This window comes from Spea bombifrons, chromosome 12 (assembly GCF_027358695.1).
Source record: "Spea bombifrons isolate aSpeBom1 chromosome 12, aSpeBom1.2.pri, whole genome shotgun sequence".
In the NCBI taxonomy this organism is placed as follows: Eukaryota; Metazoa; Chordata; class Amphibia; order Anura; family Pelobatidae; genus Spea; species Spea bombifrons.
This window is the reverse complement of record NC_071098.1, coordinates 30,720,391-30,745,241: the sequence shown is the minus strand read 5'-3', so window position 1 is coordinate 30,745,241 and position 24,851 is coordinate 30,720,391. Positions and strand designations below refer to the sequence as shown.

Here is a 24,851-nt window from a genome sequence, read left to right as displayed (position 1 = left end):
TATATATATATATATATATATATATATATATATATATATATATACATATACATATACATGGAGGACCAAAGTGTATAGAACCTTGAAGAAGAAATGCTACACAAACAAATGTTGGAAAAGTTTGGATATTGCAATAATAAAACACAACCAGGATTAACTTAACGCCACTTATAGCTTCTAATCACTAAGCCTGAACTTCCTAGATAACAATATTTTTGAAATGTATACGAAATGATGTAAGAGTTCCAGAACGTAGGGATATCTATACTCCAGATGCAGTCTTCAAAAGTCACCATAAGAAGCAGAAATTAAATATGTAGAGATAATTATCTTTAAAACATAAAGAATTCAAACTGTTTCTTCTGCTGGTTACAAAAGCTTTGACTAAGACCTTTGGCCAAAAGATCTCGAAACACATTACGTGTTGATTATTCTTAGAGAGTCAACAGACAGAAAGTAATCACAGGTGAGATGGATTCTTCATAAGGCTTTTCCTTTTTATCTCCGAATAAAGAGTCTCTGGGGTGTTCTGTCTGGGACGTGGTTCTTGGTTGGAGAAATTTACCGAGGCGTAGTGCAGGTCTTCTGCATCTCTGCTTACACCGGTCGGCTCATCTGCCGCTATATTTCCGACACTTGTGCTCGGATTCTGCCAAAGTAGCAAACAAAAAGTAAAAAATACTTACAAATCACTAAACGCGTGCATTTGGATTCCTACAAACTTCATTTTGTCTTAAAAAGAGTAAACCTGTGAATATTTGTTGTCATCCATTTGTTCGTTCGTTTTTAAGAGTTTTGGTAAAAAGAATGAACCCCTCCTTATTTCAGTGAATTTAGTTTTTCGGTTTAAAAAAAAAAAAAAAAAAAAAACATCCAAATTTCATCCAAAATATTTGTTGTCCAAAAAGCAAATGCGCAAAAAACAAAACAAAAAGGTTCTTCCAAATTAGCTTTGCTCACCATGCAAATTACCCACCAAACACATCCCCAAGAACACAACATTTTGTGGAACTCCCTTTTCTCTCAACGAAACAGTGATGGGTACATTTTTGTGATTCTATGATATATTATAATTGTGTTACTATTGTTGATATATTCATTATATTTTATATGTATTTTCCTAAAGGAACCCCTAGATGATATCGGATTATACTAAATGGGTATCCTTAATATTTACATGCTTTTTGTCATCTTTTATTTACTTTTTAGGGTTTTTTAAGTATTTATTTTTGTTACTTTTTTTGTCTTTTTTACGTTTCGCATATGGAAACCTATCCCACACTAGCTTAAGCAGGAAGAATATTTATTATACACTCCCCAAAAGACAGGTGCACCTACCTGATGTACCGAACTGATATTCATGTATAAATCATTAGAATTTTCTCCTGTGTGTGCTGGTGCGTCTTCCTTCTTCATTTTACTTATTCTTTTAAGAAAAAAAGTTAATGCATGAGATGGAGCCTTTTTTGTAAGTAAAAAGTTTTTGCAAACCCTCGTAGCTTATCAAAGTCTGCCCTTGTAATCGATGTGTACCAATAGCATTATTAGCTGTAATCCAAATGCATAACATTGTATTTCTGAATGTCTAACTGCCAATGTCATCTTCATCTATCAACTATGTCAAATGTTATGGTGCCGTTACCATACCATATATGCATAAACCGGATTGTATGACATAGACAGGGTCGCTGACATTAGGTCTGGGGACCTAGCGACTAACAGAGACCGGACGATGTTTCTTACTTTGCAACGAGGTTTGCTTTAAAAGTAATACACAGTGCAATGCTCAATCCACACAAGAGTCCACAGAAAGCACTGATTATAATATCACGGATTTGATTGAGGTCAACTTGATCTGTAAATAGAAAAGAGACACTTTGTTAGGCTGTAGGCTTCCTATTGCACTTAATGAATAAGCTAAAAAGCTTGCTTTCCTGTTAAATGAAGTAGACCAGTGGAAATGTTGCATACATTCTGAAATAACTGCCCGGTTAATTACAAAAAAAATCTAATTTTAATCAGAGATTTAAAAAATGACAAATTATTGCATCAGACCGGCCACAAGATGATGTCACTCCAAGTTCTTGTATGTCATTGAAGCCACGCAAATGAAAGAAGACATTAAAATGTAACTTACCATGAGGATCATTGTGTTCTCGTCTTCCAAGAGAGTCTGGAATGAAGTGATAGCACTGAAATAATCACATTCTTTGTAACAAAAATATTATTTCCTAAATTACATTATAATTTCAATTCCAGGTAGATTCCACATCTAAGGAACATGTGAGTAGACTATGAGAATGTTGACCTAACATTGATCCAGGAAGGGATATTTGCTATTTAATGTATTTTATATTGTATTAAATGACAATTACTGCATTTAAACTCCTTCAAGCTCCTCAAGCTCCCTCATTACTCCTAGAGTTGGGTAAAAAGTGAAATCTTCCTCCTGCGGGAGTCCTAATAAACACTACAGGCCTACAGAGGCTTTGCGTATCTGCACTCTGATGTCATGACCCAGACAACGACTGTTCTGACTTAAGCGTGATGTCATGTAATGAACATATCATGTTGCATTATATAATTCTTATGGTATATAAGAAATTACTAACGGTAGAAACTTTAAATAAATACACAGTTATTCTACATAACCTTCTGCAGGGTAGAATGTAGCCATTTTCTTGTCCTTGTTAGGGGCAAGAGAAATTGTCTTCCTCTACTTTCCCACAAACATGTCATTATTATTAAGTACATAACTAAAAAGGCTTGAATTGTCATCTTATCTGGTTGTTGATGGGGGCTGTGTGAAAGTGTTCTGTGTTACGATATATTGATGACATTTCTCTAGAATGTGATATGAATAGCACATCACAGATACAATATACCACTGAAAACTATAAAAATGGAGACAAGTACTTTGAAATGACCATTTTTCCTTATTGGCAACCTGTACTTACGTTGAACACTGATGTTTATAGATTTATTGATACTTCCAAGGATATTTGATGCTGAGAAATTAAACGTGCCAGCCATCTTGAGAGTTATATTTATCAAATGTAGGACCAGGTAATTCTCATTCATGGTGAGATTTAATCCTTCAATTCCCCCCATCCAGGTCCAGGACACTTTCGAAGTCGGATTACTGTCCACTCTACATACCAGAGTCAGGGACTCTCCTTCCTTCACACTTAGAGATTCCAAAGTTTGATTTTGTTTTTCTGTTTAAGGTAAGAAGGGTATTTGGTAAGAACTGTTTGGTGGCTGTTCTCCAAGGACATGTTTAGACTGCATGATATTCAAGGCACAAAAGGGAAATTAACGATGATACCTGAAGTTGTGATGGAGATGGTTGGTGGATCTAGAACATAAACAAAAAGTGGTTCTCACGTAAAGAATAGAGGATGACATCACTAGATTAAGCTAAAACATGCATCTTTTTGGGTAAACATTCCAGAAAAACACAAGCTTTGCTACATTTTCACTCTTTATATGTATGATGATCAAATATATCTGAAGTACCATTACATGACAATAATTATTATTATTTTTATATATATATAGATATATAATTATTTTTTTGGCTGCTTTTGACCTTAAAATAACCTTATTCTTCTTATTTTGTCCTATACATATGGTTCCTTCCAAAGGGGCTTGAGTATGCTGGATTTCACCTTGGTGGACGGCGGTGGCCGGTGGACATGCCTTCCAACCAAATCCGCACCATTACTGCCGCGGTTAGCTGGCAGTGAAACATGATGTTTAGAGACATATGTTGTTGCAATTCTGCTAGAAATTCTGATGGACCAATCTGACGAGAAGGAATCGTCAATAATATAATCATCTTGAAATTGAATAGATAACATTTTCGGTAAATACTCACAACGCACACTGACGGTAACAGCTCTGCTTGTGTTTCCATGTTGATTTCGTGCTGAGCAAATATATGTACCGGCATCCGTGCCTTTTATTTTATGAATTTGCAATATGGCCCCATCTATGGAAACATTTCCATCCGTTTTCTCCCATGTTATATCGGAAGGTGGGTTACTTTTTGCTGTGCAGTTCAGGGTAACGTTATCGTCTTTCTCCACAATCACAAACTCCCAGTTTTCAGTATAATTTCCTAGGGTGGCGTGGAAAGCGGACAGTTAACCATTACAGGCAATAATAGCTATCAAGAAACGTGGATGGTATTTCTATGCAGAATATAAAAAAATATTTTTTTGATGTGATTATTCACAACTATTTGTGGGAATGATTATTCTTATATTTTCTAATATTTTCTCTTACATGTTCTTACATGTTGGTCCATATTTGCCCTTGTGCTGTTCCATCTTGGCTTGTGCAGGTGGTTTGCCTGCTTTGGTTCTTAGAACTTAACTTGCTTCCTGTCCGCCACCTGCCCTCAAATACTGTCTTCTTCTGTGTGGTCATGTCAGCCTGTCCCTGAGGTCAAATGAAGCTCCTACCTAACATTACCTCTGCTTCTCGTCAGAGCAACCAAGACGGATCAATGAGGTCCACCAGCCATTCAAAGCTGCTACATCTCTGGGAAGGGGCTGTCATAAAAACCCATAGGCATTTTATGACTTCATAGGTTTCATCAGCCCTAATACTACCTCTTGTTTGCCTCTTGTCATTGTCGGTTCTTTAAACTTGGTTATTCAAAAGGTCCAAGAGTCTTACAAGGATTACAAGTTACAAGCATTATGTGTTGAGTATTGTACCCATGATGTAGAGTGTCAGAATCAGCAAATGGGTTGGGTAAGAGTCTGTATATTCCTTTTTTTTTTGCTAATTTCTAAGACTTTTCTTTTCTTGTCCTGAGTCTACATACCTGTAGAGTTTCCTGCAATAGAAATACTGGATGGAGGATCTGGAATGTAAGCAAAGAATAAATTACAAGAAGTAAGGTATATGTAGATGTCCATAGATAGTTCATGAATACCTACAAAGAACAAGCAAACACTTTGTATGTTTAAGAATTCTAAAATATTTGTGGGTTTCGAAGGTTTACATAGCTTTAAGGAATTTAAGAAAAATGCAGTTTTAGAAGGTAAGAACCAGGAGAGCCAATGAATGGAAATTCCCTACTCTGTAAAATAAAGAGTTGGGTGTTAGAGGTACTTACACTGAACATTTAGGGTAACGGATTGTTGGGTAGATTTACCCAAAGCAGGAAATGTTGTAATGCAGATTATAGATGCCCCATGGTCACTCTCAGACAGGGTAAAGGTGATGTTTGATGAATTGCACTTAGAGATTTTGCTTTTCATCATTCCGCAAGTGATATCTGGAACCGATGCACCTTTGCCTCTCCCTGCTTTTCTCTCCCATGCGATTACCGGAGCCGTCCCGGGGCAGTTCTCAATCCCAGGAGGCTCACAAGTCACTGTTACCTCTTTGCCAGCAACTAAAACCTCAGGGAGGGAGAGCTTGGGTCTCTCTGTGAAATCTAAGAAGAAGAGAGTTTTTGAAGGACTGGGTATAAGGGGGTAGTTTGATAAGCCGGGGTAGGGCATTTCAAAGGATGGGGTAATCATAGAAAGGTCTTGTATAAGTACAGGAGTAGTAGAGACTAGAGCAGATGAAGGACGCATGATGAGCGGTAGGAGCGGGTAGCTGTGTCGGTGGAGATAAGTGAGGAGATGTAGGTACAGGAAACACTATGAAGAGCTTTGGAGATGAGACGTAGGGTTTTAGCTTGAAACCTCAACCCTAAAGGCGAGACGTGTTAGTAGAGCCATAGGTAAGCAAGATAAGCCTGGCAGCAGCATTCATGACGGACTATATGAGGCAAAGACGGGTAAGAGGAAGATCAACTAAGATGTAGTATCATGAGCCAAGACACAAGATAATTAGGGTATAATCAGAGCCCCTATGTCAAAACCTTAGGTCGGAAAGGAAACCTATTGTCCCTTTATTGGTTTTTAATTAGATTTAATTAAATTGTAATTCAATATTTTTTTAGCCATAGTTAATTAAACAAACCGGAAACTCACCTGTTACATGTAGATAAAGGTATTCGTTCCTATAAGACCATTTTAATGTCTGCTGCTCAAGCCTGAATTGATACAGTCCGGCATCTTCTTTAGATATGTTTTTTATAGTTAGGGAACAATTTCCTTGGCTTGGGTTTCCGGTCAGTTGAAAGTTATTATCGACCAAGACATCTGATTGACTATTAGTAGCTACGATGTCATAGCAGCCATTAGGGTTTATACTCAGCTTCCTCCAGTATCCAACGGATGATGATGATGATGAAAGGGTCCCGTCTATGGTGAACGTGCAGGGGATGAAGGCGCACAGACCCTCCGGCACAGTGATCTGTTCTTGGACATTGAGAATAAACTTGTTTTCATCCCTGTAAGACGCACCTGAAGAGACAGCAAAGTTTCAGATAAATGTAAGTGTGAGGAGAGATATATCTTGAGATACGGTTCTATTTCACGTCCATCGGAATAAAGCGTTATGATAGTTCATTAGGTCCATGGACGTTTCTGGAGCCGTTCTTGACCATCTCCAAATCTTATCTGCTTTTTTAAAATTCTTTTTTTTTAAAAAAGCGGAAAATAGGAACATAGCATTTTTATTTTGTCCTGAAATAGATTGCCAGCTAACGTAATTTCTGTATTTCAGGAAATTGATGCAGGAGGAAGGAAATGCTGTTTAAATATTTCACATAATAGAGGAAGAGGTCAAAGTTTTTGATACATTTTAGGGGACGATATATCTGCGGAATAAAGGTTAGCGTCACACAAGATTCCGGAACCTCTGAGATCTCCACCTGAAGAAGGATTCTCCGGGGTCTTCAAAGCTTGTGTGACTCTACATTGCTTTACATTTAAACACGCATGGGATAGACATGCGGCTCCTGAATCTAAGACCAGACCAACGATTAAAGTTGGAGTTCGTGCATCAGCCTGGACGGGAGGAATCATCTGGCGGCAAACATTATGTTTCTATATAAATTCTCTACTTTTATTTTATGGGATTGGTTTAGATTTTTTCCATATTCCCTCTAAATATTGTGTTCTGATTATTTATCTACAAAAAAACGTACTCACCGCTGACAGTAACTTGCAGGTTTTCGGAATATGTCCATTTAAAGTCACCATCTTCCAATCTGAACGCATAATACCCAGTATCCTTTTCAGATGCATCGTTTATTCTCAGGGAGCAGTTTCTGTCTCTCGGGTTCCCGATCAGGTGGATGCGATGCCGTTTCTCTGAGCAAAAACTATAACTACCAGAGACTGCAGTGGCAGAACAATAAGTTTGAGACCAGTATTTCCTGAATAGCCAGTATCCAACTACATTTGGTGAAAGTTTCTGTGTCCTGTCAATGGTAAAGGTACAAGGGATGACCACGCAAGCTCCTTCATTCACACTGACATATCGTTGGTGAGTAATGGTGTAGTCGCGATAATCTCCATCACACCCGATATCTGTGGATAGAGTGAGCGTTGAGTTACAACCAAGAAACATCCGATGAATATTGTGATCTTAATACAGAGTATTACAGAGTAAAGCAAACCCTCTTGTGATCGAGATACACCGAGACTCTACTCCAGTGCACAATTTACACCAACGCTCACTAACATCAGATACTCAACAGATTGATCTTTAAGAAGACGTGAATATCACAAAGTGCATTAAGCATATATATATATATATATATATGTGTTCATTTCATCTGAATATAGAATCTATATAGAATTTCACTCAAGTTCATGAAACTACAGGACATAAGGGAATCAAATCAAGTGGAAACACAGAAACATGGAACCTGTCGGCAGATTGGCCCTATTTGGCCCAATCCAGTCTGTCCATTTTTCCTGCTGTAAAGATTCAAACCTTAATCATTTGTTGGTCTTGTCTTAGATTCAGGAGCCATTCCTCCCCTGATGCCCCTCTTTCCTCCCCTGATGCCCCCTCTTTCCTCCCCTGATGCCCCCTCTTTTCTAGGAGGTCGGAATGTTTGCTGGGTATGAGGGGATCGCAGGGTTCTACAGCCCTAAAAGCCCCGATAATGTGTATAGTAACAGGAATTGAGGTATGTAGTATGGTCCTTAATGCAAACATGAAGATGGCTGAAAGTTATTGTGTAAGTGGCATAACAGCTCTCTTTTATCTAAAATGATGAACAGTCCAACCAGACATCTGAATGAGGTTCTCATTCACACGCACCGCCCGGCCCATTCCTCCAGCCCATTCCTATAAGCATTACATACCCTTCCAGAATACGGAGAGAAATATCTTTGCTATCCAGTAGCCGTAATAAACCCTCTGCAGCCGCATCGCGCCGCACAGCTGTGTCTTTGAGTCCGAGAAGCTCTGTGGAGCGATCGAGAAAAGAACAGAAATAACAATACATCTGAGTTTATCCATATCTTATGAGCCTCATTATCTTAAATCAGGACTATCCGTACATACATACTATTTTTGGCGGTGAAGGTGGGTGGACTGGTTAATGCGGCCCCTGACACGTCGTCTGTGCCCAGTACTCCCCGTCCTAGACAACGGGGTTTCGCTCCGCGTCCCTCCTATGTGTCTCGCTGTCTGATGAATTTGCTGCGTTTCTCACCAGTTTCTCTTTTTGTTTTTCTGTTGGGGATGCGACTTCTCTTTTTTACTTTCTTTCAAACATCTTGCGACACTCTTCTTCCTACATCTTAAATTGTAATTTTTTTTCTGAGAACTTCCTAATTCTAAGTTTTCTGTCAGGATTTATGTTCTGGTTACTCCTCATCAGCCCAGGCTATGATTTCATTCAAATCATCTCCTTTAAACTCTGATGATGTGGGTAAGAAAACAAAGCATTGGATGATGAGGAGAACCCAGGATCTATTTCTAGTAATATACTTTTATAATTCCTTCTTTATATAAAGGAAACATTGGACATTGGATCATAGCGTTACTATCCATTCTCTGCACAACACTTTAATACAGCCAGATTCTAATGGGCGTTCAGAAGTTCTAAGTTGGGATATAAAGGAATATCATCTTACTCGTGCCACCTCAGTGACGCCAACAAAGGCAAGATGAAGCTTGGAGGTTCCACCAGGAGTTCTGTAGAAATGGCCGTCTCTCTTTCTCTCTCTCTCTCTCTCGCTCTCTCACTCTTCATCATGTCTCGAATATCAGTTACATCAAAAAATGCAGAAAACCAGACATCTATGTTGTATAAAAGTTAATCTTTACTCACCACTTCCCTGACTATGCGTCTTGCAAAGATCACCATATGTCTAGATTCCTCTATTATCATTTCGAAAGCATAATTAATTGGCTACAATGCAACACAACTCAGTTGGCTCTATAGCCATGTCTTATTCTTGAGGGATAGTCAACATGGTGTCCAATGATGAAGGTGCTACCTGGTGCGTTACTCTATGTACAGATGGGTTAGCAGAGGTTATGAGGACCTTATAGAATGAATTGGAGATACTGTTAGTAAAGATCTGATGTCACCATTTTCCGGGTCAGCTGCTATTTTATTTTATTATTATTTTATTATTATTTATTATTTTATTTTATTATGCTGTGGCGTAAGGCTGCTTACCTTTTTATCACATTATTCAAATGACGGGCACTGTGGCTATTGTTGCCTTAACGGTCATATTACTGAACAGAATTAATACTTTTTCTCCATTTTTTTTTTCCAGTTTTTAAAATATTATGTTCTTTTTCATCTACCCAATGCTGAGTAGTGGAGTAATTCGGGGATTTGAAAATCCTTGGCACGATGTGCAGTGACAAAAATAACTTGCGACAAAGAAGGAAAGACGTTTTTGAAGGAGCTTTATTAATTCCCACAGGTTGTATCAACTTAAATCTTGTTTTATAAATTAAACTAATTAATGTTAAATATTTTTGTTTATAGGGCGCCAACAGTTATTCTTTAATAATAATGAAACTAAAACACAACATACACTACTATTTCTTTAGAGACACATGGATATCCAATAGATAGAAAGATGAGCTGCTCACAGAAATTCTCCTATTTCGACGGTTTTATCGTGCTATAGACATCTTGATTCTGATGCTTGAGAGTCTTAAAAGAAAATAGTAAAGAAAGTCAATGCAGACAATTGAATTGACAATTTGACACTTTAAAACCCTGTAAGAACGTAGTTTGAAGTGAAATAAAGAAGATATGTACGATACGTCGACGACGTATTTCAAGTGACAAGGCTATTGTTTCCATTTAAAAATGAGAAAAGACTTCAAGTAAAACACAAGGCAATAAAGGAATAACTAGGAATGCGATGCAGGTAGAGAACATGGGTAAGATTTTGGGGTGAATCAGATATTTGTTATATTTTCATACCTCGTATGTAGATTCGGTTCTGTCATTATTCAATTCCAAATCTTTGCGCGTGTTTCCTTTTTTATAAATAAAAAAAAAATATGTGGTGAAAAATAAAAACCTGGAGGAAAAAAATATACATTTACAGCCATTGGTATAAAATGATAATATACCTATCGGTTTATTTTTTTCTCTGCTCTTCTGCATTTTCTTGCTGCAGAAAAGGCATCCTGTGCAGATCAGGATATTGATAAATACACTACCAGCGGCTATTCCAGCTATAAGGTTGATACTCGTACCGCAATCTGAAAGAAAATAATATAGAGCTAATGATACAAAACTTTCTTTTATTTCTTTCTATTTATTTTACAAAGGATGGCTAGGATCGCACTATAATCCGGTGAAAGGAATACTAATCAAAGGTTAACTCGCCATCCTCTTTGGTTTCCATTCATAGTGAGGTTCATACCTTCAACACCTCAGCCCCATTTGTAACTTTTGTGACCTGATATGTCTTGTCTAACCAAATTCTTGTCTTGTACTTCCCTCCCTAGCCCTAGCCCCTAGTGAGGGTGCTAAAGCTTCAGAATCCACGATATGAAGAGATGATGGTGGATACACTAGACTTATTCAAGGGTAGAATGAAGTACTTTTTTCTCAAACTAGTTGTTGGTCAAGTAGTTGGTCAACGGCACTTGTATTCCCCTTACGAAAAAATTACTGCAGTTTTTCTGAAGTAATACTGCAGTTTTTTGGACATGAAAAAACTGCAATACTGCACTTTTACTGCAGTATTACTGCAGTTTTACTGCATTTGTACTGCATTTGTACTTCACTGTACTGCAGTTTTACTGCAGTTATTTTTGTACGGAAGTACAATTGCAATAAAGCTGCGGTACATTGAATTACAATGCAGTATAATTGCAGTAAAAAAAAAAGCGCAGTAAATACGCAGTAATAATGCAGTACAGTGAAGTACAAATGCAGTAAAACTGCAGTAAACGTGCAGTAATACTGCAGTAAAAGTACAGTATTGCAGTTTTTTCATGTCCAAAAAACTGCAGAAAAACTGCAGTAATTTTTTTGTAAGGGATGCATTATTTCTTCTTTTTTTGGCTAAATTTGCAAAATAAGGGTTTTGATTGTCTTCGTCTGGGTCAGCGCAAACTATTGTTGAGTTGTGTGGTAGTGGGCTCCAGGCTGGGTTGAATTGAAGATAGTGTATACACAAGGTGAACCGTTAAACTTCCATGAAAACTTAACTGACTCGACTACGCATTGATCCAGACCTTTCTGCACTTAGCCTAAAATAATACCCCAAAGAAAGATACTTGATAAATATTAAGACCAGCCGTTTTAAATAACTCAGTTCTGAAATTCGCTTTAACGAGCCATGTTTTACCAAATCATAAATATGAAATTAAATGACGTGTCACCGAACATAAATAAATAAATCTACAAACCACAGCCAGTTGGGCCGTTATCGTCGATCTGTTGATTTCCTGAGGCACCTGGAATAACAAAAAGTAAATAAAACAAGTATCTGAGACACCTAGTTAATTTTCAGGTAAGCCTTAGTATGAAATTTCAGTCGGTTGACTTTTGGTCCTTCACTTACAATACTCAGCGTATGTGTAACCCTGTATGTCACAAGGCAAAGCTAACAGGTTTACCATCCGCCTTACTCTAGATCTATAATGTAAAAGCCGCCAACTTACACTGAACGTTTAATCTGGTTTGGCTGTTGGTTGAAGGTCCATTTCTGAAGCTCACTCTACATGACAGCAAAACGTTGTTGTTTTTAATGGTCGGGGTGAACGTGATGTTTGAGTAGAACGTCTTGTTGCCTTCTCCATAATCCACAGATCCTGGCTGAAATGTTACATTATTTAACAGCTCTGTTCCTTCCCATGTGATGTCTGGAGAAGACCCAGCGCATCTGCCGGGACTGAAACAGGTCAGGGTGACCTCTCTGCTGGCCATCAGTGCCCCCTCAGGCGAGATTTCAGGTTTATCTGTAAGTTCTGGTGGTGGAAGTAAAATACATGTAAACGAGAGAAGATCCTCTGATAATATCTCCTTCTACATACAGATGGACAGAAGACGGTTACTTGGCTTTTGTACCCACTCATATCCAACGTTCCGGGAGTTACCACCATAAGCCTTGTGGGAATTTCTGGGAGACCCCGATGAGTGACACCCACAGTGGACACCTCCTATGTATGCCACTGTATAGAGCCTTATGCTCTGAAGCTGCCATGCTGGTTACACAGTTACCCAAATTTATATATATTTGAGATAGATTTTATAGAAAATCCATGTGCAGGTATCATGGAATCAAAAGATCTTTTTCATATACAGACAAATTTAAACACTTCAAATCTCACTCACCTGTCACTTTAACTTGGATCGTTTTCCCGTAGTTAAGTCTCACAGATGAATCTTCTATCCTGAACTGGTAGGTTCCGCCATCTCCGGATTGAAGGTCGTTGATGCTGAGGGAGCAGTCCCGTTTACTCACATCCCCCGTCAGGAGGAACCGGGTATTGGTGTTGGGACCGTTGCCGGTTTTAGAAGCGATGGCCTTGGTTGCAGAGCAGGTGGTATCTTTACACCAGTATCCTGTAGCCACTGAAGTTAGCTGTACATCGGCCGGTACGGTGAAAGAGCACGGAATGTGGACGCACAGCCCCCTCTGGGCTTCAACCGGTGACTGCGGTAACATAATGTCGAATCCTGGTGACTGACCGTCAACATCTGTGAAATGAAATAATAATAATAATAATATTACAAAGAAGTAACAGGTGGGAAAGTGAACCCTAAATGTAAAAAAAGTAACATGGGAAGCTTGTAAGTAACAGAATATTCACTAGTTTTATAATTGGATAACATTAAGATGTCACAATAATTTTAAATGACTGGAGTTTTAATAATGACATCAGCAGGCCTTTTCATTTTTCCAAACTAGTTGACCTTGAATGAAGTCATCTGTATTCAAGCAGGGATTTCAGCTGTGATTTAGCCAACATCATATTGTGTGTCCCAGAGAATCTGCTCTTAACCTTAATACCCTGAGGCAGGGGTAAAACCTTGAGACCCCTGGGCAGACCCTGCAGGTTCCCAATGCGTGAATATCAGAGTTGGATTAAGATGCACTCCGTCACTGCCCTCTAATAATAATAACAATAATAATACAAATAATAATATTAATAATAATAATAATAGTTTTATCTAAAGACATTGCTTTCTAGACAATTACATAGAATGTAATAAATAATTATAATAAATGCTGGTGAATCATAGGACTTGTCCAGCCTGTTCTCCTGAAAGTGTAGATAAGTAAAAGGGTTCAAAGAGTGAGACCTGTGACATCATTGACTCGATGTGATGTCATATCCTTACACCTATATTTACTGATTCTCATTATCTCTGGGCACCCATGATTACAGCCCCAAATGTTACATACTACATGTATGAAAACAGCTAGGTCAGTGGACCAGACACTGTGGCAATGGGTATGAGGCATCCTTATGTTTGGTCCTGATTTATTATTATTCTATTAATTTTTATGTAAGCCTTAGTGGTATGACATTTCATTCAGTTGGCTTTTTGTCCTACTCAGCGTATGTGTAACCCTGTATGTCACAAGGCAAAGCTAACAGGTTAACCACCCGTCTTACTCTAGATTTTTTATGTAAAAGCCTCCAACTTACACTGAACGTTTAATCTGGTTTGGCTGTTGGTTGAAGGTCCATTTCTGAAGCTCACTCTACATGTCAGCAGAACGTCGTTGCTTTTCCTGGTTGGGGTGAACGTGATGTTTGAGTAGAACGTCTTGTTGCCTTCTCCAAAATCCACAGATCCTGGCTGAAATGTTACATTATTTAAAAGCTCTGTTCCTTCCCATGTGATGTTTGGAGAAGACCCAGCGCATCTGCCGGGACTGAAACAGGTCAGGGTGACCTCTCTGTCGGCCATCAGTCCCCCCTCAGGAGAGATTTCAGGTTTAGCTGTAAGTTCTGGTGGTGGAAGTAAAATACATGTAAACGAGAGAAGATCCTCTGATAATATCTCCTTCTACACACAGATGGACAGAAGACGGTTGTTTGGCTTCTGTCCCCAAAATATTCCCAAGAAAGCGTTATGATATTATACATTCCTACTGCATCTCCAACCACTCATGGATTCCTCTTGTGTTTTTTTTTTTTTTTTCCATTTGTGCCTTTTACATCATGTGATATACAGTTTGCATGTTTGGGGTTGCTTAATTTGCCCCGAAATAAATGTATACATACTTCTGTAATGTAAAGTGTTCATTTTTATAATGCTGTAAAAAAAAGACAGAAGAAAGAAGGCAAAAGAAGAAGAAAAGGCAAAAGGAAGAAGCGAACCTTTTACGGGAAACAAGGCAGGGACACAAAGGAGATAGTAGCGAGATATTGAGAAAGGGGGAATTTCGGGGAGATTTGGGGCCCCTGATGCTCTGAAGTTGCCATTTTGGTTATACAGTCACCCAAATGTATGTATATATATATATATATATATATATATATATATATATATATACCTTTTGTGATTTTATAGAAAATCCATGTGCAGGTATCATAGAATCAAAGGATCTTTGCCATATACAGACAAATTTAAACACTTCAAATCTCACTCACCTGTCACTTTAACTTCGATCGTTTTCATGTAGTTATACTTAATTGAATCTTGTATCCTGAACTGGTAGGTTCCGCCATCTCCGTATTTAAGGTCGTTGATGCTGAGGGAGCAGTCCCGTTTACTCACATCCCCCGTCAGGAGGAACCGGGTATTGGTGTTGGGACCGTTGCCGGTTTTAGAAGCGATGGCACTGGTTGCAGAGCAGAGGGTATCTTTACACCAGTATCCTGTAGCCCCTGAAGTTAGCTGGTGCGGTACGGTGAAAGAGCACGGAATGTGGACGCACAGCCCCCTCTGGGCTTCAACCGGTGACTGCGGTAACAAAATGTCGTATTCTGATAACTGACCGTCAACATCTGTGAAATGAAATAATAATAATATTACAAAGAAGTAACAGGTGGGAAAGTGAACCCTAAATGTAAAAAAAAAACATTATAGTAACATGGGAAGCTTGTAAGTAACAGAATATTCACTAGTTTTATAATTGGATAACATTAAGATGTCACAATAATTTTAAATGACTGGAGTTTTAATAATGACATCAGCAGGCTTTACATTTTTCCAAACTAGTTGACCTTGAATGAAGTCATCTGTATTCAAGCAGGGATTTCAGCTGTGATTTAGCCAACATCATATTGTGTGTCCCAGAGAATCTGCTCTTAACCTTAATACCCTGAGGCAGGGGTAAAAGCCTTGAGACCCCAGGGCAAACCCTGGAGGTTCTAATAATAATAATAATAACAATAATAATAATATTTTTATTTAAAGACATTGCTTTCTAGACAATTACATAGAATGTAATAAATAATTATAATAAATGCTGGTGAATCAAAGGACTTCTCCAGCCTGTTCTCCTGAAAGTGTAGATAGGTAAAGGGTTCAAAGAGTGAGATCTGTGACATCATTGACTCGATATGATGTCATATTCTTACACCTATATTTACTGATGCTCATTCTCTCTGACCACCCATGATTACAGCCCCAAATGCTACATACTACATGTATGAAAACAGCTAGGTCAGTGGACCAGAAACCGTGGCAATGGGTATGAGGCAAAATCATCCTTCTGTTTGGCCCTGATTTATTATTATTATTAATATTATTATTGAGATTATTATTTTATATCTTGAAAAATTCCCACAGTTCTAAAATCTCATCTGATATATTGATATTGGTTCAAGACTTCTGAAGATATCGGTTGAAGCCCTTAATGATGCTCACACCAAAACAGCAGGGCCAGGAGGTGCAAAATGATGATCCACGGCATGGAGCATGGCCGGTGACCCCAATATCCTGTAACTGGCATCATTGCGTTTGCTGAGTGGTCTTCAGGTGCAGGACCTCTTTGTACTCTGAAACAGAGCAAACCAATACGTTCAAGAATGTTCTTTATAAACTCTGAGTGCTGGGACATCTCGTAACCCTGCTGGAGAGATTTCAGAGACCGTATCCCTAGGTAAACGGTTAGACAAGACTGCATCCACTGACAAAAGGGGTAAACTCTTGCGAGAGGAAGAATTTGTTTTTGTTCGACTATATACTAAGACGTGAAGTTTAGAAGAATATCTTGAAGGTTGCAACCATGTCTGGCGTCTTCCTGAAGTTACAGCTCACAGAGATAGAATAGCCTAAAGGTTAATCTGATAGAAGATAAGGAGGAGAGCCTAGATACAGTTTGGGTCTCTAGAATTTGGAAATAATATGATTGCTGGGATGGGTTGATGATTTTAGAAAGGCTGATTTTTCCAAAATGGGAACACATTTAGGTGAGTCTTTGTCGGGGGGGGGGCATATTGGAATTATTTCAAAAATGTTCTACTAAATTCAGCGGAACTTTGTATGAAACGTGTAAATAAGGCTAAAAGAAAAAGGAAAGCATTGTGGCACTCTGCAAAATTGGCACATATATTGATGGAAACGTAGATAACATTTAGGAACTACAAGCCGACTCAGAATGAGGAAGATGGGCGCAAAACAAGGACAATAAAACATTTTGTTAGATATATATTGGAAATATAGTGAAAAACAAGGAATAATTTACCTAAAAACAAATGGAGTTACATAAATGGGGATAAAGAGCTGATGGCTTCAATAAATACCTCTATTCACTTTTTACAGAGGAAGATGAAGGGAAAGGACCTTAGAAATAATGATACACGTAAGTTATACCTGAAGTCTCCCAAGTGAAAACAATAAAATCGACGAGACCTGATGGAAAAACCTACTAAAAAGAGAAAACCTATGAGTGTTCTGGCAAAGCCATTTACAGAATTATTGAAAAAAATGATTTAGGTAAATAAGACGAATGCTGAAGAGTGTTAAAGCTGCAGTTTAACGTTGATAAATGTAAAATAATGCATTTGGGAAGTAAAAATCCCAAGGCAGAACATATCACGTTTGTTACCGACTACAGAAGAGAGGAACTTGGGATCAGAAAAAGCCAAGCAGAGTGCTGCGTTGTATAGTGAGAAGCATTAGATATTATTTTTATTAACCAATGTACCCCTTTCCCCTTTAATTACATGATAGGTATTGTTGTGAAAACCAAAAGGTGCCATCATGTCTTGAGGAATTTGACAACTGATGAAAAATGTTTGCAGAGAAATGTTTTAAAAGACTCACTACATGTCAGTGATTTCCAACCCCTCAAAACGTAAGAACGTTTGTCATATATAATCTGTTTATCACTAGTATTATTATGTTGTTGTTACCTTAATACTGTATGTTCTGTGTCTCCTCTTACTGACGTCCCACTCTTGTCTCTTCACTTTTGCTCTTCTTCTTCTTCTTAACGTTTTTAATTCCCTTTTTCTTTGAATTCCCCTCTCAACCCTTGTGTGATCCTTAGGCTCTCCGACACATGGTTTTTGTTTCCGGTTTGTCTCTAGTTTCTACTCGTCCCGTTCTCTCTCTGTTCAACTCCTCTCTCCTTGACTGTATGTTTAGAATAAGAGCTCCTTTGGGTACATCAGATAGAGAAATCGCTCAAAAAGCAGAAGTCTAGCTGATGAACGGAAAGATAGATCCTTCAACAAAATCTATTGAGACTTCCCCAATCGACGAAAAAAGGCTCTTTGTTGTTTTTGGCACCAATATTTTTCTCAACTCAAAGTGCAACTCAAAGTGGCCCTTATTTATATTGTCCTGTACTAAAGGAAGTAGGTAGAGGTTGGGAGAGAAGGGAATATCAATTGAGCACACTTTAGCTCCCTGTGCCTCGTCTGCTTTATGGAATCTCTTGCTCGAGACACTGGAGGCAAAGGTTAATCCACTTACCTAATCTCAAGGAAGAATTTAAGTGAAAACCTTGGTTTTTGATTAAAACAGTAGTTGGTATAATATAGTAGATGAATTAAAGATGAGACCAATGACTGACCTAACCATACATGGTAACCTACTACGTGTCTCGTTGTCTGATGCCATCACTGCCCTTCTCGCCACTTCCTCCTTTTTTGTCTGTGTTGGACATGTGACTTCTCCTTTCTGCTCTTTCCTTAACATGTTTTAATACCTTTCGTATTTTTAAATCAGATGTATTTTTACTTAATTTTCCTATTATTATTAAATTTCCTATATTCCTACCGAAAAATCACCAGACCGCTAGACTTCTTTTATAATTTTTACATGTATTTTATTGACAATTTAACGTAATTGAGTTGCTCGTGTAGTCAGGTCTTATTGTTGAGGGGTAGTTAGAGGAAAGCATAATGGTGTCCAGTGATTAAAGAGGGTTGTAGAATAAAAGCAGTCATGATTCCAGAATTTCATGATTGTTGTATGGCAGGTATGGATATATTAGGAAAGGAGGCATCAGCCCCATAGGGCCCACAGTGTAAATGGTCTAAGAAAAAGATAGATAAATAGATAGATAGATAGATAGATAGATAGATAGATAGATAGATAGATAGACAGACAGACAGATAGAGCTCTTTATTTCCGCGATTCCATTGTGTTATAGATATCTTGATTCTGGTGCTTGAGATTCTTAAAACAAAATAGTAAAGAAAGTCAAACAATGGCAACAATCCAACAATTCCAATTTAACCTTTTTGTGCCACATAACTATTGTTTGCTACGTAAGAGAGAAAACAGGTACGTCGACGACATATATCAAGAATATTACTTCTATAACTGTTAATCTGAAAATGAGAGAAGATTTCAGAAACTGTAAAGCACAAGAAAATAAAGGAATGATTGGGAATGCGATAGAGGATATCACTTATACTTTCATACCTCGTATGTAGATTCTGTTCTGTCGTTATTCAACTCAAAGCCGGGGCGTGTGTTTTCTTATTAATACAAGAAAAAAATATGGTCGAGACAATATTCATGTGAATGAATTAAATGCATTCATGCAGAATTCTAAACCTTTCCATCCCACCATTAATTGGTTAATTCCATTTACCCAAGCAAACACAAACATTTCCTTTTCTTTATTGGCTATGTAACAAAACAAAAGAAAACATAGTAAAAACTAATTAACAGATGTTTTTTTACTCCGAGAGTCACCTATATAACCAAAAAGCCTCCAATAGCGTTTGGTAGCTCCTCTGCGGAATAAGTGGCGGGGCTTATAGAGACATGATGGATTCCTACATGTGATTTCTTTATATGAACTTAAAGTTCTAGGACACTGATTAAAGAATACACCTAGCGCTTTATCCTTAATTTTACCTTCTTTGGTTTTCTTGATGTAGTAGAGGAGACCTAGACCCATCAGGATTAGAATAAAAACGTTACCCGCCACGATTCCAACTATCAGTCTAATATCCACCCTGCAATCTGAAAAGGAATATAGTTTAACTATACAGAAGTTTAGACTGTTGTTTAAGCCATTTCATTCAAAAATGTCATCTTAAAGATAAACCATCTCCAATCATTATTACCAGTCGGGCTGTTGTTGCCGATCTGCTGATTTCTTGGGTCATCTGAAATAATGAAATTAGAATGAAATTAAAACAAATTGTGGGAAAGTGTAAATTATTTTTCTACTTTCAGGAATTTTTAAGTACGATTAGTATATTTGGGTAGGAACCTTATGTTTCAGATAGATCATAGTGATATGAGATTTCAATTAGGTTACTTTTCCCCTTCTTTTCAAGAACATTTGCAAAAACAATAGTTAACTTATGTTCTTGTAGGGTGCGTGAACCCTAAAACAAGTCTCTTCTAGCTATACCAGAGTTATATCATTGCATCAAAATAATATAATTCCCTGTAGACATTTTCCATCTCGGAATATATATCGATACATTTCATTTAAGGATGAGAACTTATTTTGGGTGATGCTAATGTTGGTTCTACTATTTGGTTGCTGACTCTACAAGTCAACTTCGCTTTTCCAGGTTGGAGTAAATGCAATTACTAAATGACTCGCCAGTCGACAACCGTGCAGGAAAATAATGGTGTAACGATTGGATGAGGAGGACCCCGGATGGCGGAGTGAGCCAGGCAAACAGGAACAAGGAGTAGCCAGGAGAGCTGGAACCGAGAATCAGGTCTGGTAACCGGTAAAGCAGGAAGCCGAATCAAATCCAGAAGAGTAGTCAAACAAGCCGAGTCAATACCAACGATCAGAGAACAGGAGCGAAGTCAGAAAACAGGAGCGAAGTCAGCAAGCCGGGTCAAATGAAGACATAGTCACAGCAAGTCGCACAGGAAAACCGCAGAATACACCAACCAAGGGTGACCCAGAAGAGGAAGTCCAGGTTTAAATAGGGACAGGTGGAGGTGTGTCCTGCATCAACGAGGTCACCCGAGGTTATAAGAACACGTTACAGATGTAACGTATTATGTTTTGACCACGCGGTGGCGCTGTGCTACCTGTTTGCCTATTTAATAAATTAAGGAAAATAGATTTATGGGAACTTACAAGTAACATTTAATGTGATGCTTGCATTGATTGTAGAGCCATTTTTGGGGTAACTGACCCTACAGGTGAGCCGTAACCCATGACTTTTCCCGGTCGGAGAGAATGTGATGTTTGAATAGTACGTCTCGTTTGGATTTTGATGATCCACAGATCCTTGCTGAATTTTTACGTTATGCAGTAGCTCTATTCCTTCCCACGCGAAAATTGGAGGAGACCCAGGGCATGTTCTAGGACTGGTACAGGTCAGGGTGACCTCTCTGTCGGCCATCAGACACTCCACAGGAGAGATTTCAGGCTTATCGGTAAGTTCTAAAGAATGATAAAGCATAATGTGATCAAGATGGAAGTATAGGATCTGTGAATGCCTCTCGACAAAGCAACGAGCAACAAGGATTTGTCCACATCGATCAGGAGCAATGCAAGCTCCTGTTACGATTAATATCTTAACAGTAATATCTACACACTTACTAAGAAGAGAGCCTGCCGCCCCTACTTACCTTTCACGGTAACTTTAGGCAAGGTATTCAAGTAGTTAAATTTAAACGCTCCATCTTCTACCCTGAATAGATACGTTGACTGGTCACTCCATTGTACATTATCGATGGTCAGGGAGCAGTCGCCTTTACTCAAGTCTCCAGTCAATAGAAACCTTCCTCTAGTTTTAGCCTCAGGACCATCATTTGAGGAGACAAGAACCCGTGGAGGAATATCGCTTCCTTTATACCAGAACCCTCGAGTGTTTTCAGATAGGACTTTACCACGAGGGACGGTGAAGGTGCAGGGAATGTGAACACAGAGCCCCTCCTGTGCTGTGACCTCTTTTCCTACCAATATATTGTTAGCTGGGGTCACTGGATTATCTGTCGAAGAATGTGAAAAGGTATATGGAGGAACATAAAATCTTAAGATATTACACATGACGAAACTGAGTATTGAAAACAAAAGGGGGTGTAAGAGCAAGCAGCACTCTAGATGATATGGTTGGGTGAGGTTGATTAACATACATGGATAATTTACAAATGTAAACTCTTTTACATCTTGCTAGATGACTAGCCGGTCAATAAATGTGTAGTGAATGAAAACATGGTTTATCTACTATAGTGTTTTTATTTTTTATGATAAAGCATTCAAATTTAACGTCATCACAGTGACATCAGAAACTTTGTTCTATAAATATCACGGAAAATAGATTTAGTAAGACTTACAATGCACATTTAGAGTGATGCTTGTAATGGTTGTAGATCCACTTTTTGGGAAGCTCACTCTACAGGTGAGCAGTGACCCATCGCTTTTCCTGGTTGGAGTGAATGTGATGTTTGAGTAGTAAGTCTTGCCGCCATCTTGATAATCCACTGATCCATCCTTAACCACTACGGAATTGAATCCTTCTGTTCCTTCCCACGTGATGATTGGAGGAGACCCAGCGCATCTGCCGGGACTAGTACAGGTCAGGGTGACCTTTCTGTCGGCCGTTATACTGCCCAAGGGAGAGATTTGGGGCTTGTCTGTAAGTTCTACAGAAGGATGAACCATCAATGTTTAACAAACCGGTGGTTTACAATATTCCCAAACTCAATCATATAAAAAGGACAACAAGGTCCAATTTCAGATCAGTGCCCCTTCTCCCTTGTATCGCTTTCTGGGTTTTTTTCAAGATGCTCCCCGTCCTCTTGTTCCTCTTTCTGAAGGGTTGTGGTTTGGTGGAAAGAGGCTCTGATCTTTTCGATGCAAACAAACTGCTAAAACTTTAGAATTGCAGTTAGGTTACTCTCTACATTTACAATGCAGATAGGATGTATGGTGGTCTGAGGACCTATATGGCAGTGCAAGCCAACTGCCCAACATAGTGTAAAAAACATGGTTGTGACAAAACTGGCCCCATCAGGGTGAATCGTTTAGGAAACTTTCCATATATACCTAAAGGATGGTTTACACCTGGTGTTATACTATTAAAACAGAATGTTCTGCGCCAAAGGTCTCTGATAGAAACAGACCAGTTCCACTCACCTTTCACATTAACGGTTGGCATGGTAGTGAAGTAGCTAAACTTCACATTTACATCTTCTATCCTAAAGAAATACGTTGACTGATCACTCCACTCTGCGTCATGGATGTTGAGGGTGCAGTTACCTTTAGGCACATCTCCAGTAATCTTAAACCTTCCTCCAAACTGAGACTGAGAACCATATGTCGAAGAAACAAGATAACTTGATTCAAAAGAAGTTCCTTTATACCAGAGTCCTTTGGCGCTTTCAGATAGTCTTCTACTGTCTGGAACCATGAAGGTGCAAGGAATGTTCACACAAAGTCCTCTCTGTACCATGACTTCACGTTCGACCTGTATACTAAAACCCCCGACCTGCTGACCTTGATTACCTACGGAATAATCATTATTTCACTTATTTATCAGATCCTTGACATTTCAAAAGATGTCCTCTATGAAAAATGTAGGCACAAACATACCATGGGATCCATGTCAGTCAATGTGACAAATTTCCCAAGATCCACCGTGAATGGGGACCACCATTGATAGTCTTTTTTTTTTGCCTTTTGTGTGCCATGTAGGAAGTAAAATCATTGCACTATATTATATAATTATACTCACACTTCCACAGTAAGGACTGAATGAAGATCAAATTAAACAGATGGAGCTCTCGGAGAAAACAGGATCCATCATACCACATCCTTATGGTCAATGGTACGGGAGATACCTTCATGGAATGTCTGCAATGAATGTTATGAAAGATGCAATGTTAAGATTTAAGTAGCCCAGTAAACCACATAGCACTCCATATATTTTGTCTCCTATTGTCTACTTCCACATCTACTACTTCTACACCATGACAGGGATATCAGCCTATCCAACAGTGGAGCCTGGAGCGCCATATGTAGGTGGACACGTCGAGAGTCTTTACAAACATTCTTTTGTAGAATCCTGTTCCCAGCTCTGGTTACACCTTCTACGGACAATTATCCTTTTTTTGATAAAGTCTTACTAACTAAAATCTTACTAATCAGGCAAATAATATTTTTAATTAACCAAAAAAACATTTTGACCTTCTATGGAGGATTCTGTTAATACCGGTATAAACTAAAACTTGTCCCCAGTAACAAAATAACTCTTTACAGATGGAAGTGCTCTGAGAAAGCAGCATCTAGCTTTATTCTACAAGTTTTATTTCTATGTTTTTGGTTAGTTTATTAGTCTTTGGCTCAAAATACCTGGATGTGTTCTGGATTTGTCTCTAAAGTCTTCTCTTCCTCTCGCTTCAGGACCGAGCTGGTCATGCTGTTTCTTCCGATCTGAGAAGCACTTTGGTTTTTCAGTTATTCTCTAATCATTTATTTCCTTTTTTTTCTTCTGACATTAAGTCGTTTACGTGCTCCGTCCAATTTTCTCTTGTCCTCTGTTCCTTTTCCCCTTCCTGTTTTATTGACGTGGTATGGATTTTGAAACAACCCGAAAAGCAGAAGTCGAAATTACCAATAAGTACATGGCGGAGTTTCAGTAAATTGGGAAAATGACTCATTTAAGACTCTTTTGTTCTTAGAAAGACACACTATGTTAGAATCCTCACAGTTGTCTGCCTGTATTTAGAATGTAAGACTTTTAAGAACAAATTGAACTTCCCATGTGGGCTACCTGGAGCTCTCCTATTCCTGGAGGGAGTGGTTTTGCTTGGGGCACATCTGTGCGTGGAGGTGGGGTCATACATATGTGGGGTGGGGCTAGGTTTGTAGAGGGGCAGGGCTAGCCATACACATCTTTAAGTGGACTGTGAATAGGAGGAGAAGTGGGCAGGGAGTGGGCATGGTCAAACTCAGCTCTTCTCTGACCCTAAGATCCGGGGAAGCATCACTTCACTCTGAGACTCTGAGTCAGACCTGGAGTGTTCTTACTCAGGCAACGAAATAATAAATACTGAGACCAGTGCTACCTAAGGCACACTAAGCATTTTCTTAAAATGTCTCAGGGGTGCCGTGGATGGACATTTCTTAGTTTAT

The 24,851-nt window shown here is 38.6% G+C and overlaps 2 protein-coding genes across 2 annotated transcripts; both read right to left on the bottom strand.

Annotated features, from left to right (window-relative positions):
- Positions 1-222: 222 nt before the first annotated feature.
- LOC128469734 (uncharacterized) lies at positions 223-24,427 on the bottom strand. Its single transcript, XM_053451535.1, has 26 exons — positions 24,069-24,427; positions 23,452-23,570; positions 22,854-23,222; positions 22,052-22,360; positions 21,344-21,706; positions 20,847-21,155; positions 19,861-19,902; positions 19,472-19,756; positions 14,974-15,330; positions 14,023-14,328; positions 12,701-13,066; positions 12,028-12,333; positions 11,773-11,820; positions 10,483-10,614; positions 8,191-8,337; positions 7,068-7,448; positions 6,003-6,377; positions 5,132-5,455; positions 4,838-4,876; positions 3,881-4,123; positions 3,329-3,358; positions 2,958-3,218; positions 2,138-2,173; positions 1,744-1,855; positions 1,339-1,426; positions 223-649 (listed from the first exon to the last, which is right to left on the bottom strand). The coding sequence occupies exons 2-26, from the start codon at positions 23,561-23,563 to the stop codon at positions 461-463; spliced, it is 5,529 nt and encodes a 1,842-aa protein (XP_053307510.1). The 5' UTR covers positions 23,564-23,570; positions 24,069-24,427; the 3' UTR covers positions 223-460.
- Positions 9,801-18,281, bottom strand: LOC128470441 (sialic acid-binding Ig-like lectin 9). The gene is made up of 8 exons (XM_053452329.1): positions 17,686-18,281; positions 16,196-16,326; positions 12,701-13,066; positions 12,028-12,333; positions 11,773-11,820; positions 10,483-10,614; positions 10,331-10,386; positions 9,801-10,054 (listed from the first exon to the last, which is right to left on the bottom strand). Exons 2-8 carry the CDS (start codon positions 16,281-16,283, stop codon positions 10,001-10,003), a joined length of 1,050 nt encoding a protein of 349 aa, XP_053308304.1. The 5' UTR covers positions 16,284-16,326; positions 17,686-18,281; the 3' UTR covers positions 9,801-10,000.
- Positions 24,428-24,851: the final 424 nt, after the last annotated feature.

Excerpts from the sequence above, each read along its gene's own strand:
- LOC128470441 (XM_053452329.1), bottom strand. The coding sequence starts at position 16,283 with ATGATGCCAGTTACAGGATATTGGGGTCACCGGCCATGCTCCATGCCG. Across the intron at positions 12,334-12,700 it reads GATCCAAGTTAAAGTGACAG|AACTTACAGATAAACCTGAA; the intron begins GTGAGTGAGATT and ends TTCCACCACCAG. Across the intron at positions 10,615-11,772 it reads TAACGGCCCAACTGGCTGTG|ATTGCGGTACGAGTATCAAC; the intron begins GTTTGTAGATTT and ends ATTTTCTTTCAG.
- LOC128469734 (XM_053451535.1), bottom strand. The coding sequence starts at position 23,563 with ATGAAGGTATCTCCCGTACCATTGACCATAAGGATGTGGTATGATGGA. Across the intron at positions 14,329-14,973 it reads GATCGAAGTTAAAGTGACAG|AACTTACAGCTAAACCTGAA; the intron begins GTGAGTGAGATT and ends TTCCACCACCAG. Across the intron at positions 650-1,338 it reads ATATCAGTTCGGTACATCAG|AATCCGAGCACAAGTGTCGG; the intron begins GTAGGTGCACCT and ends CTACTTTGGCAG.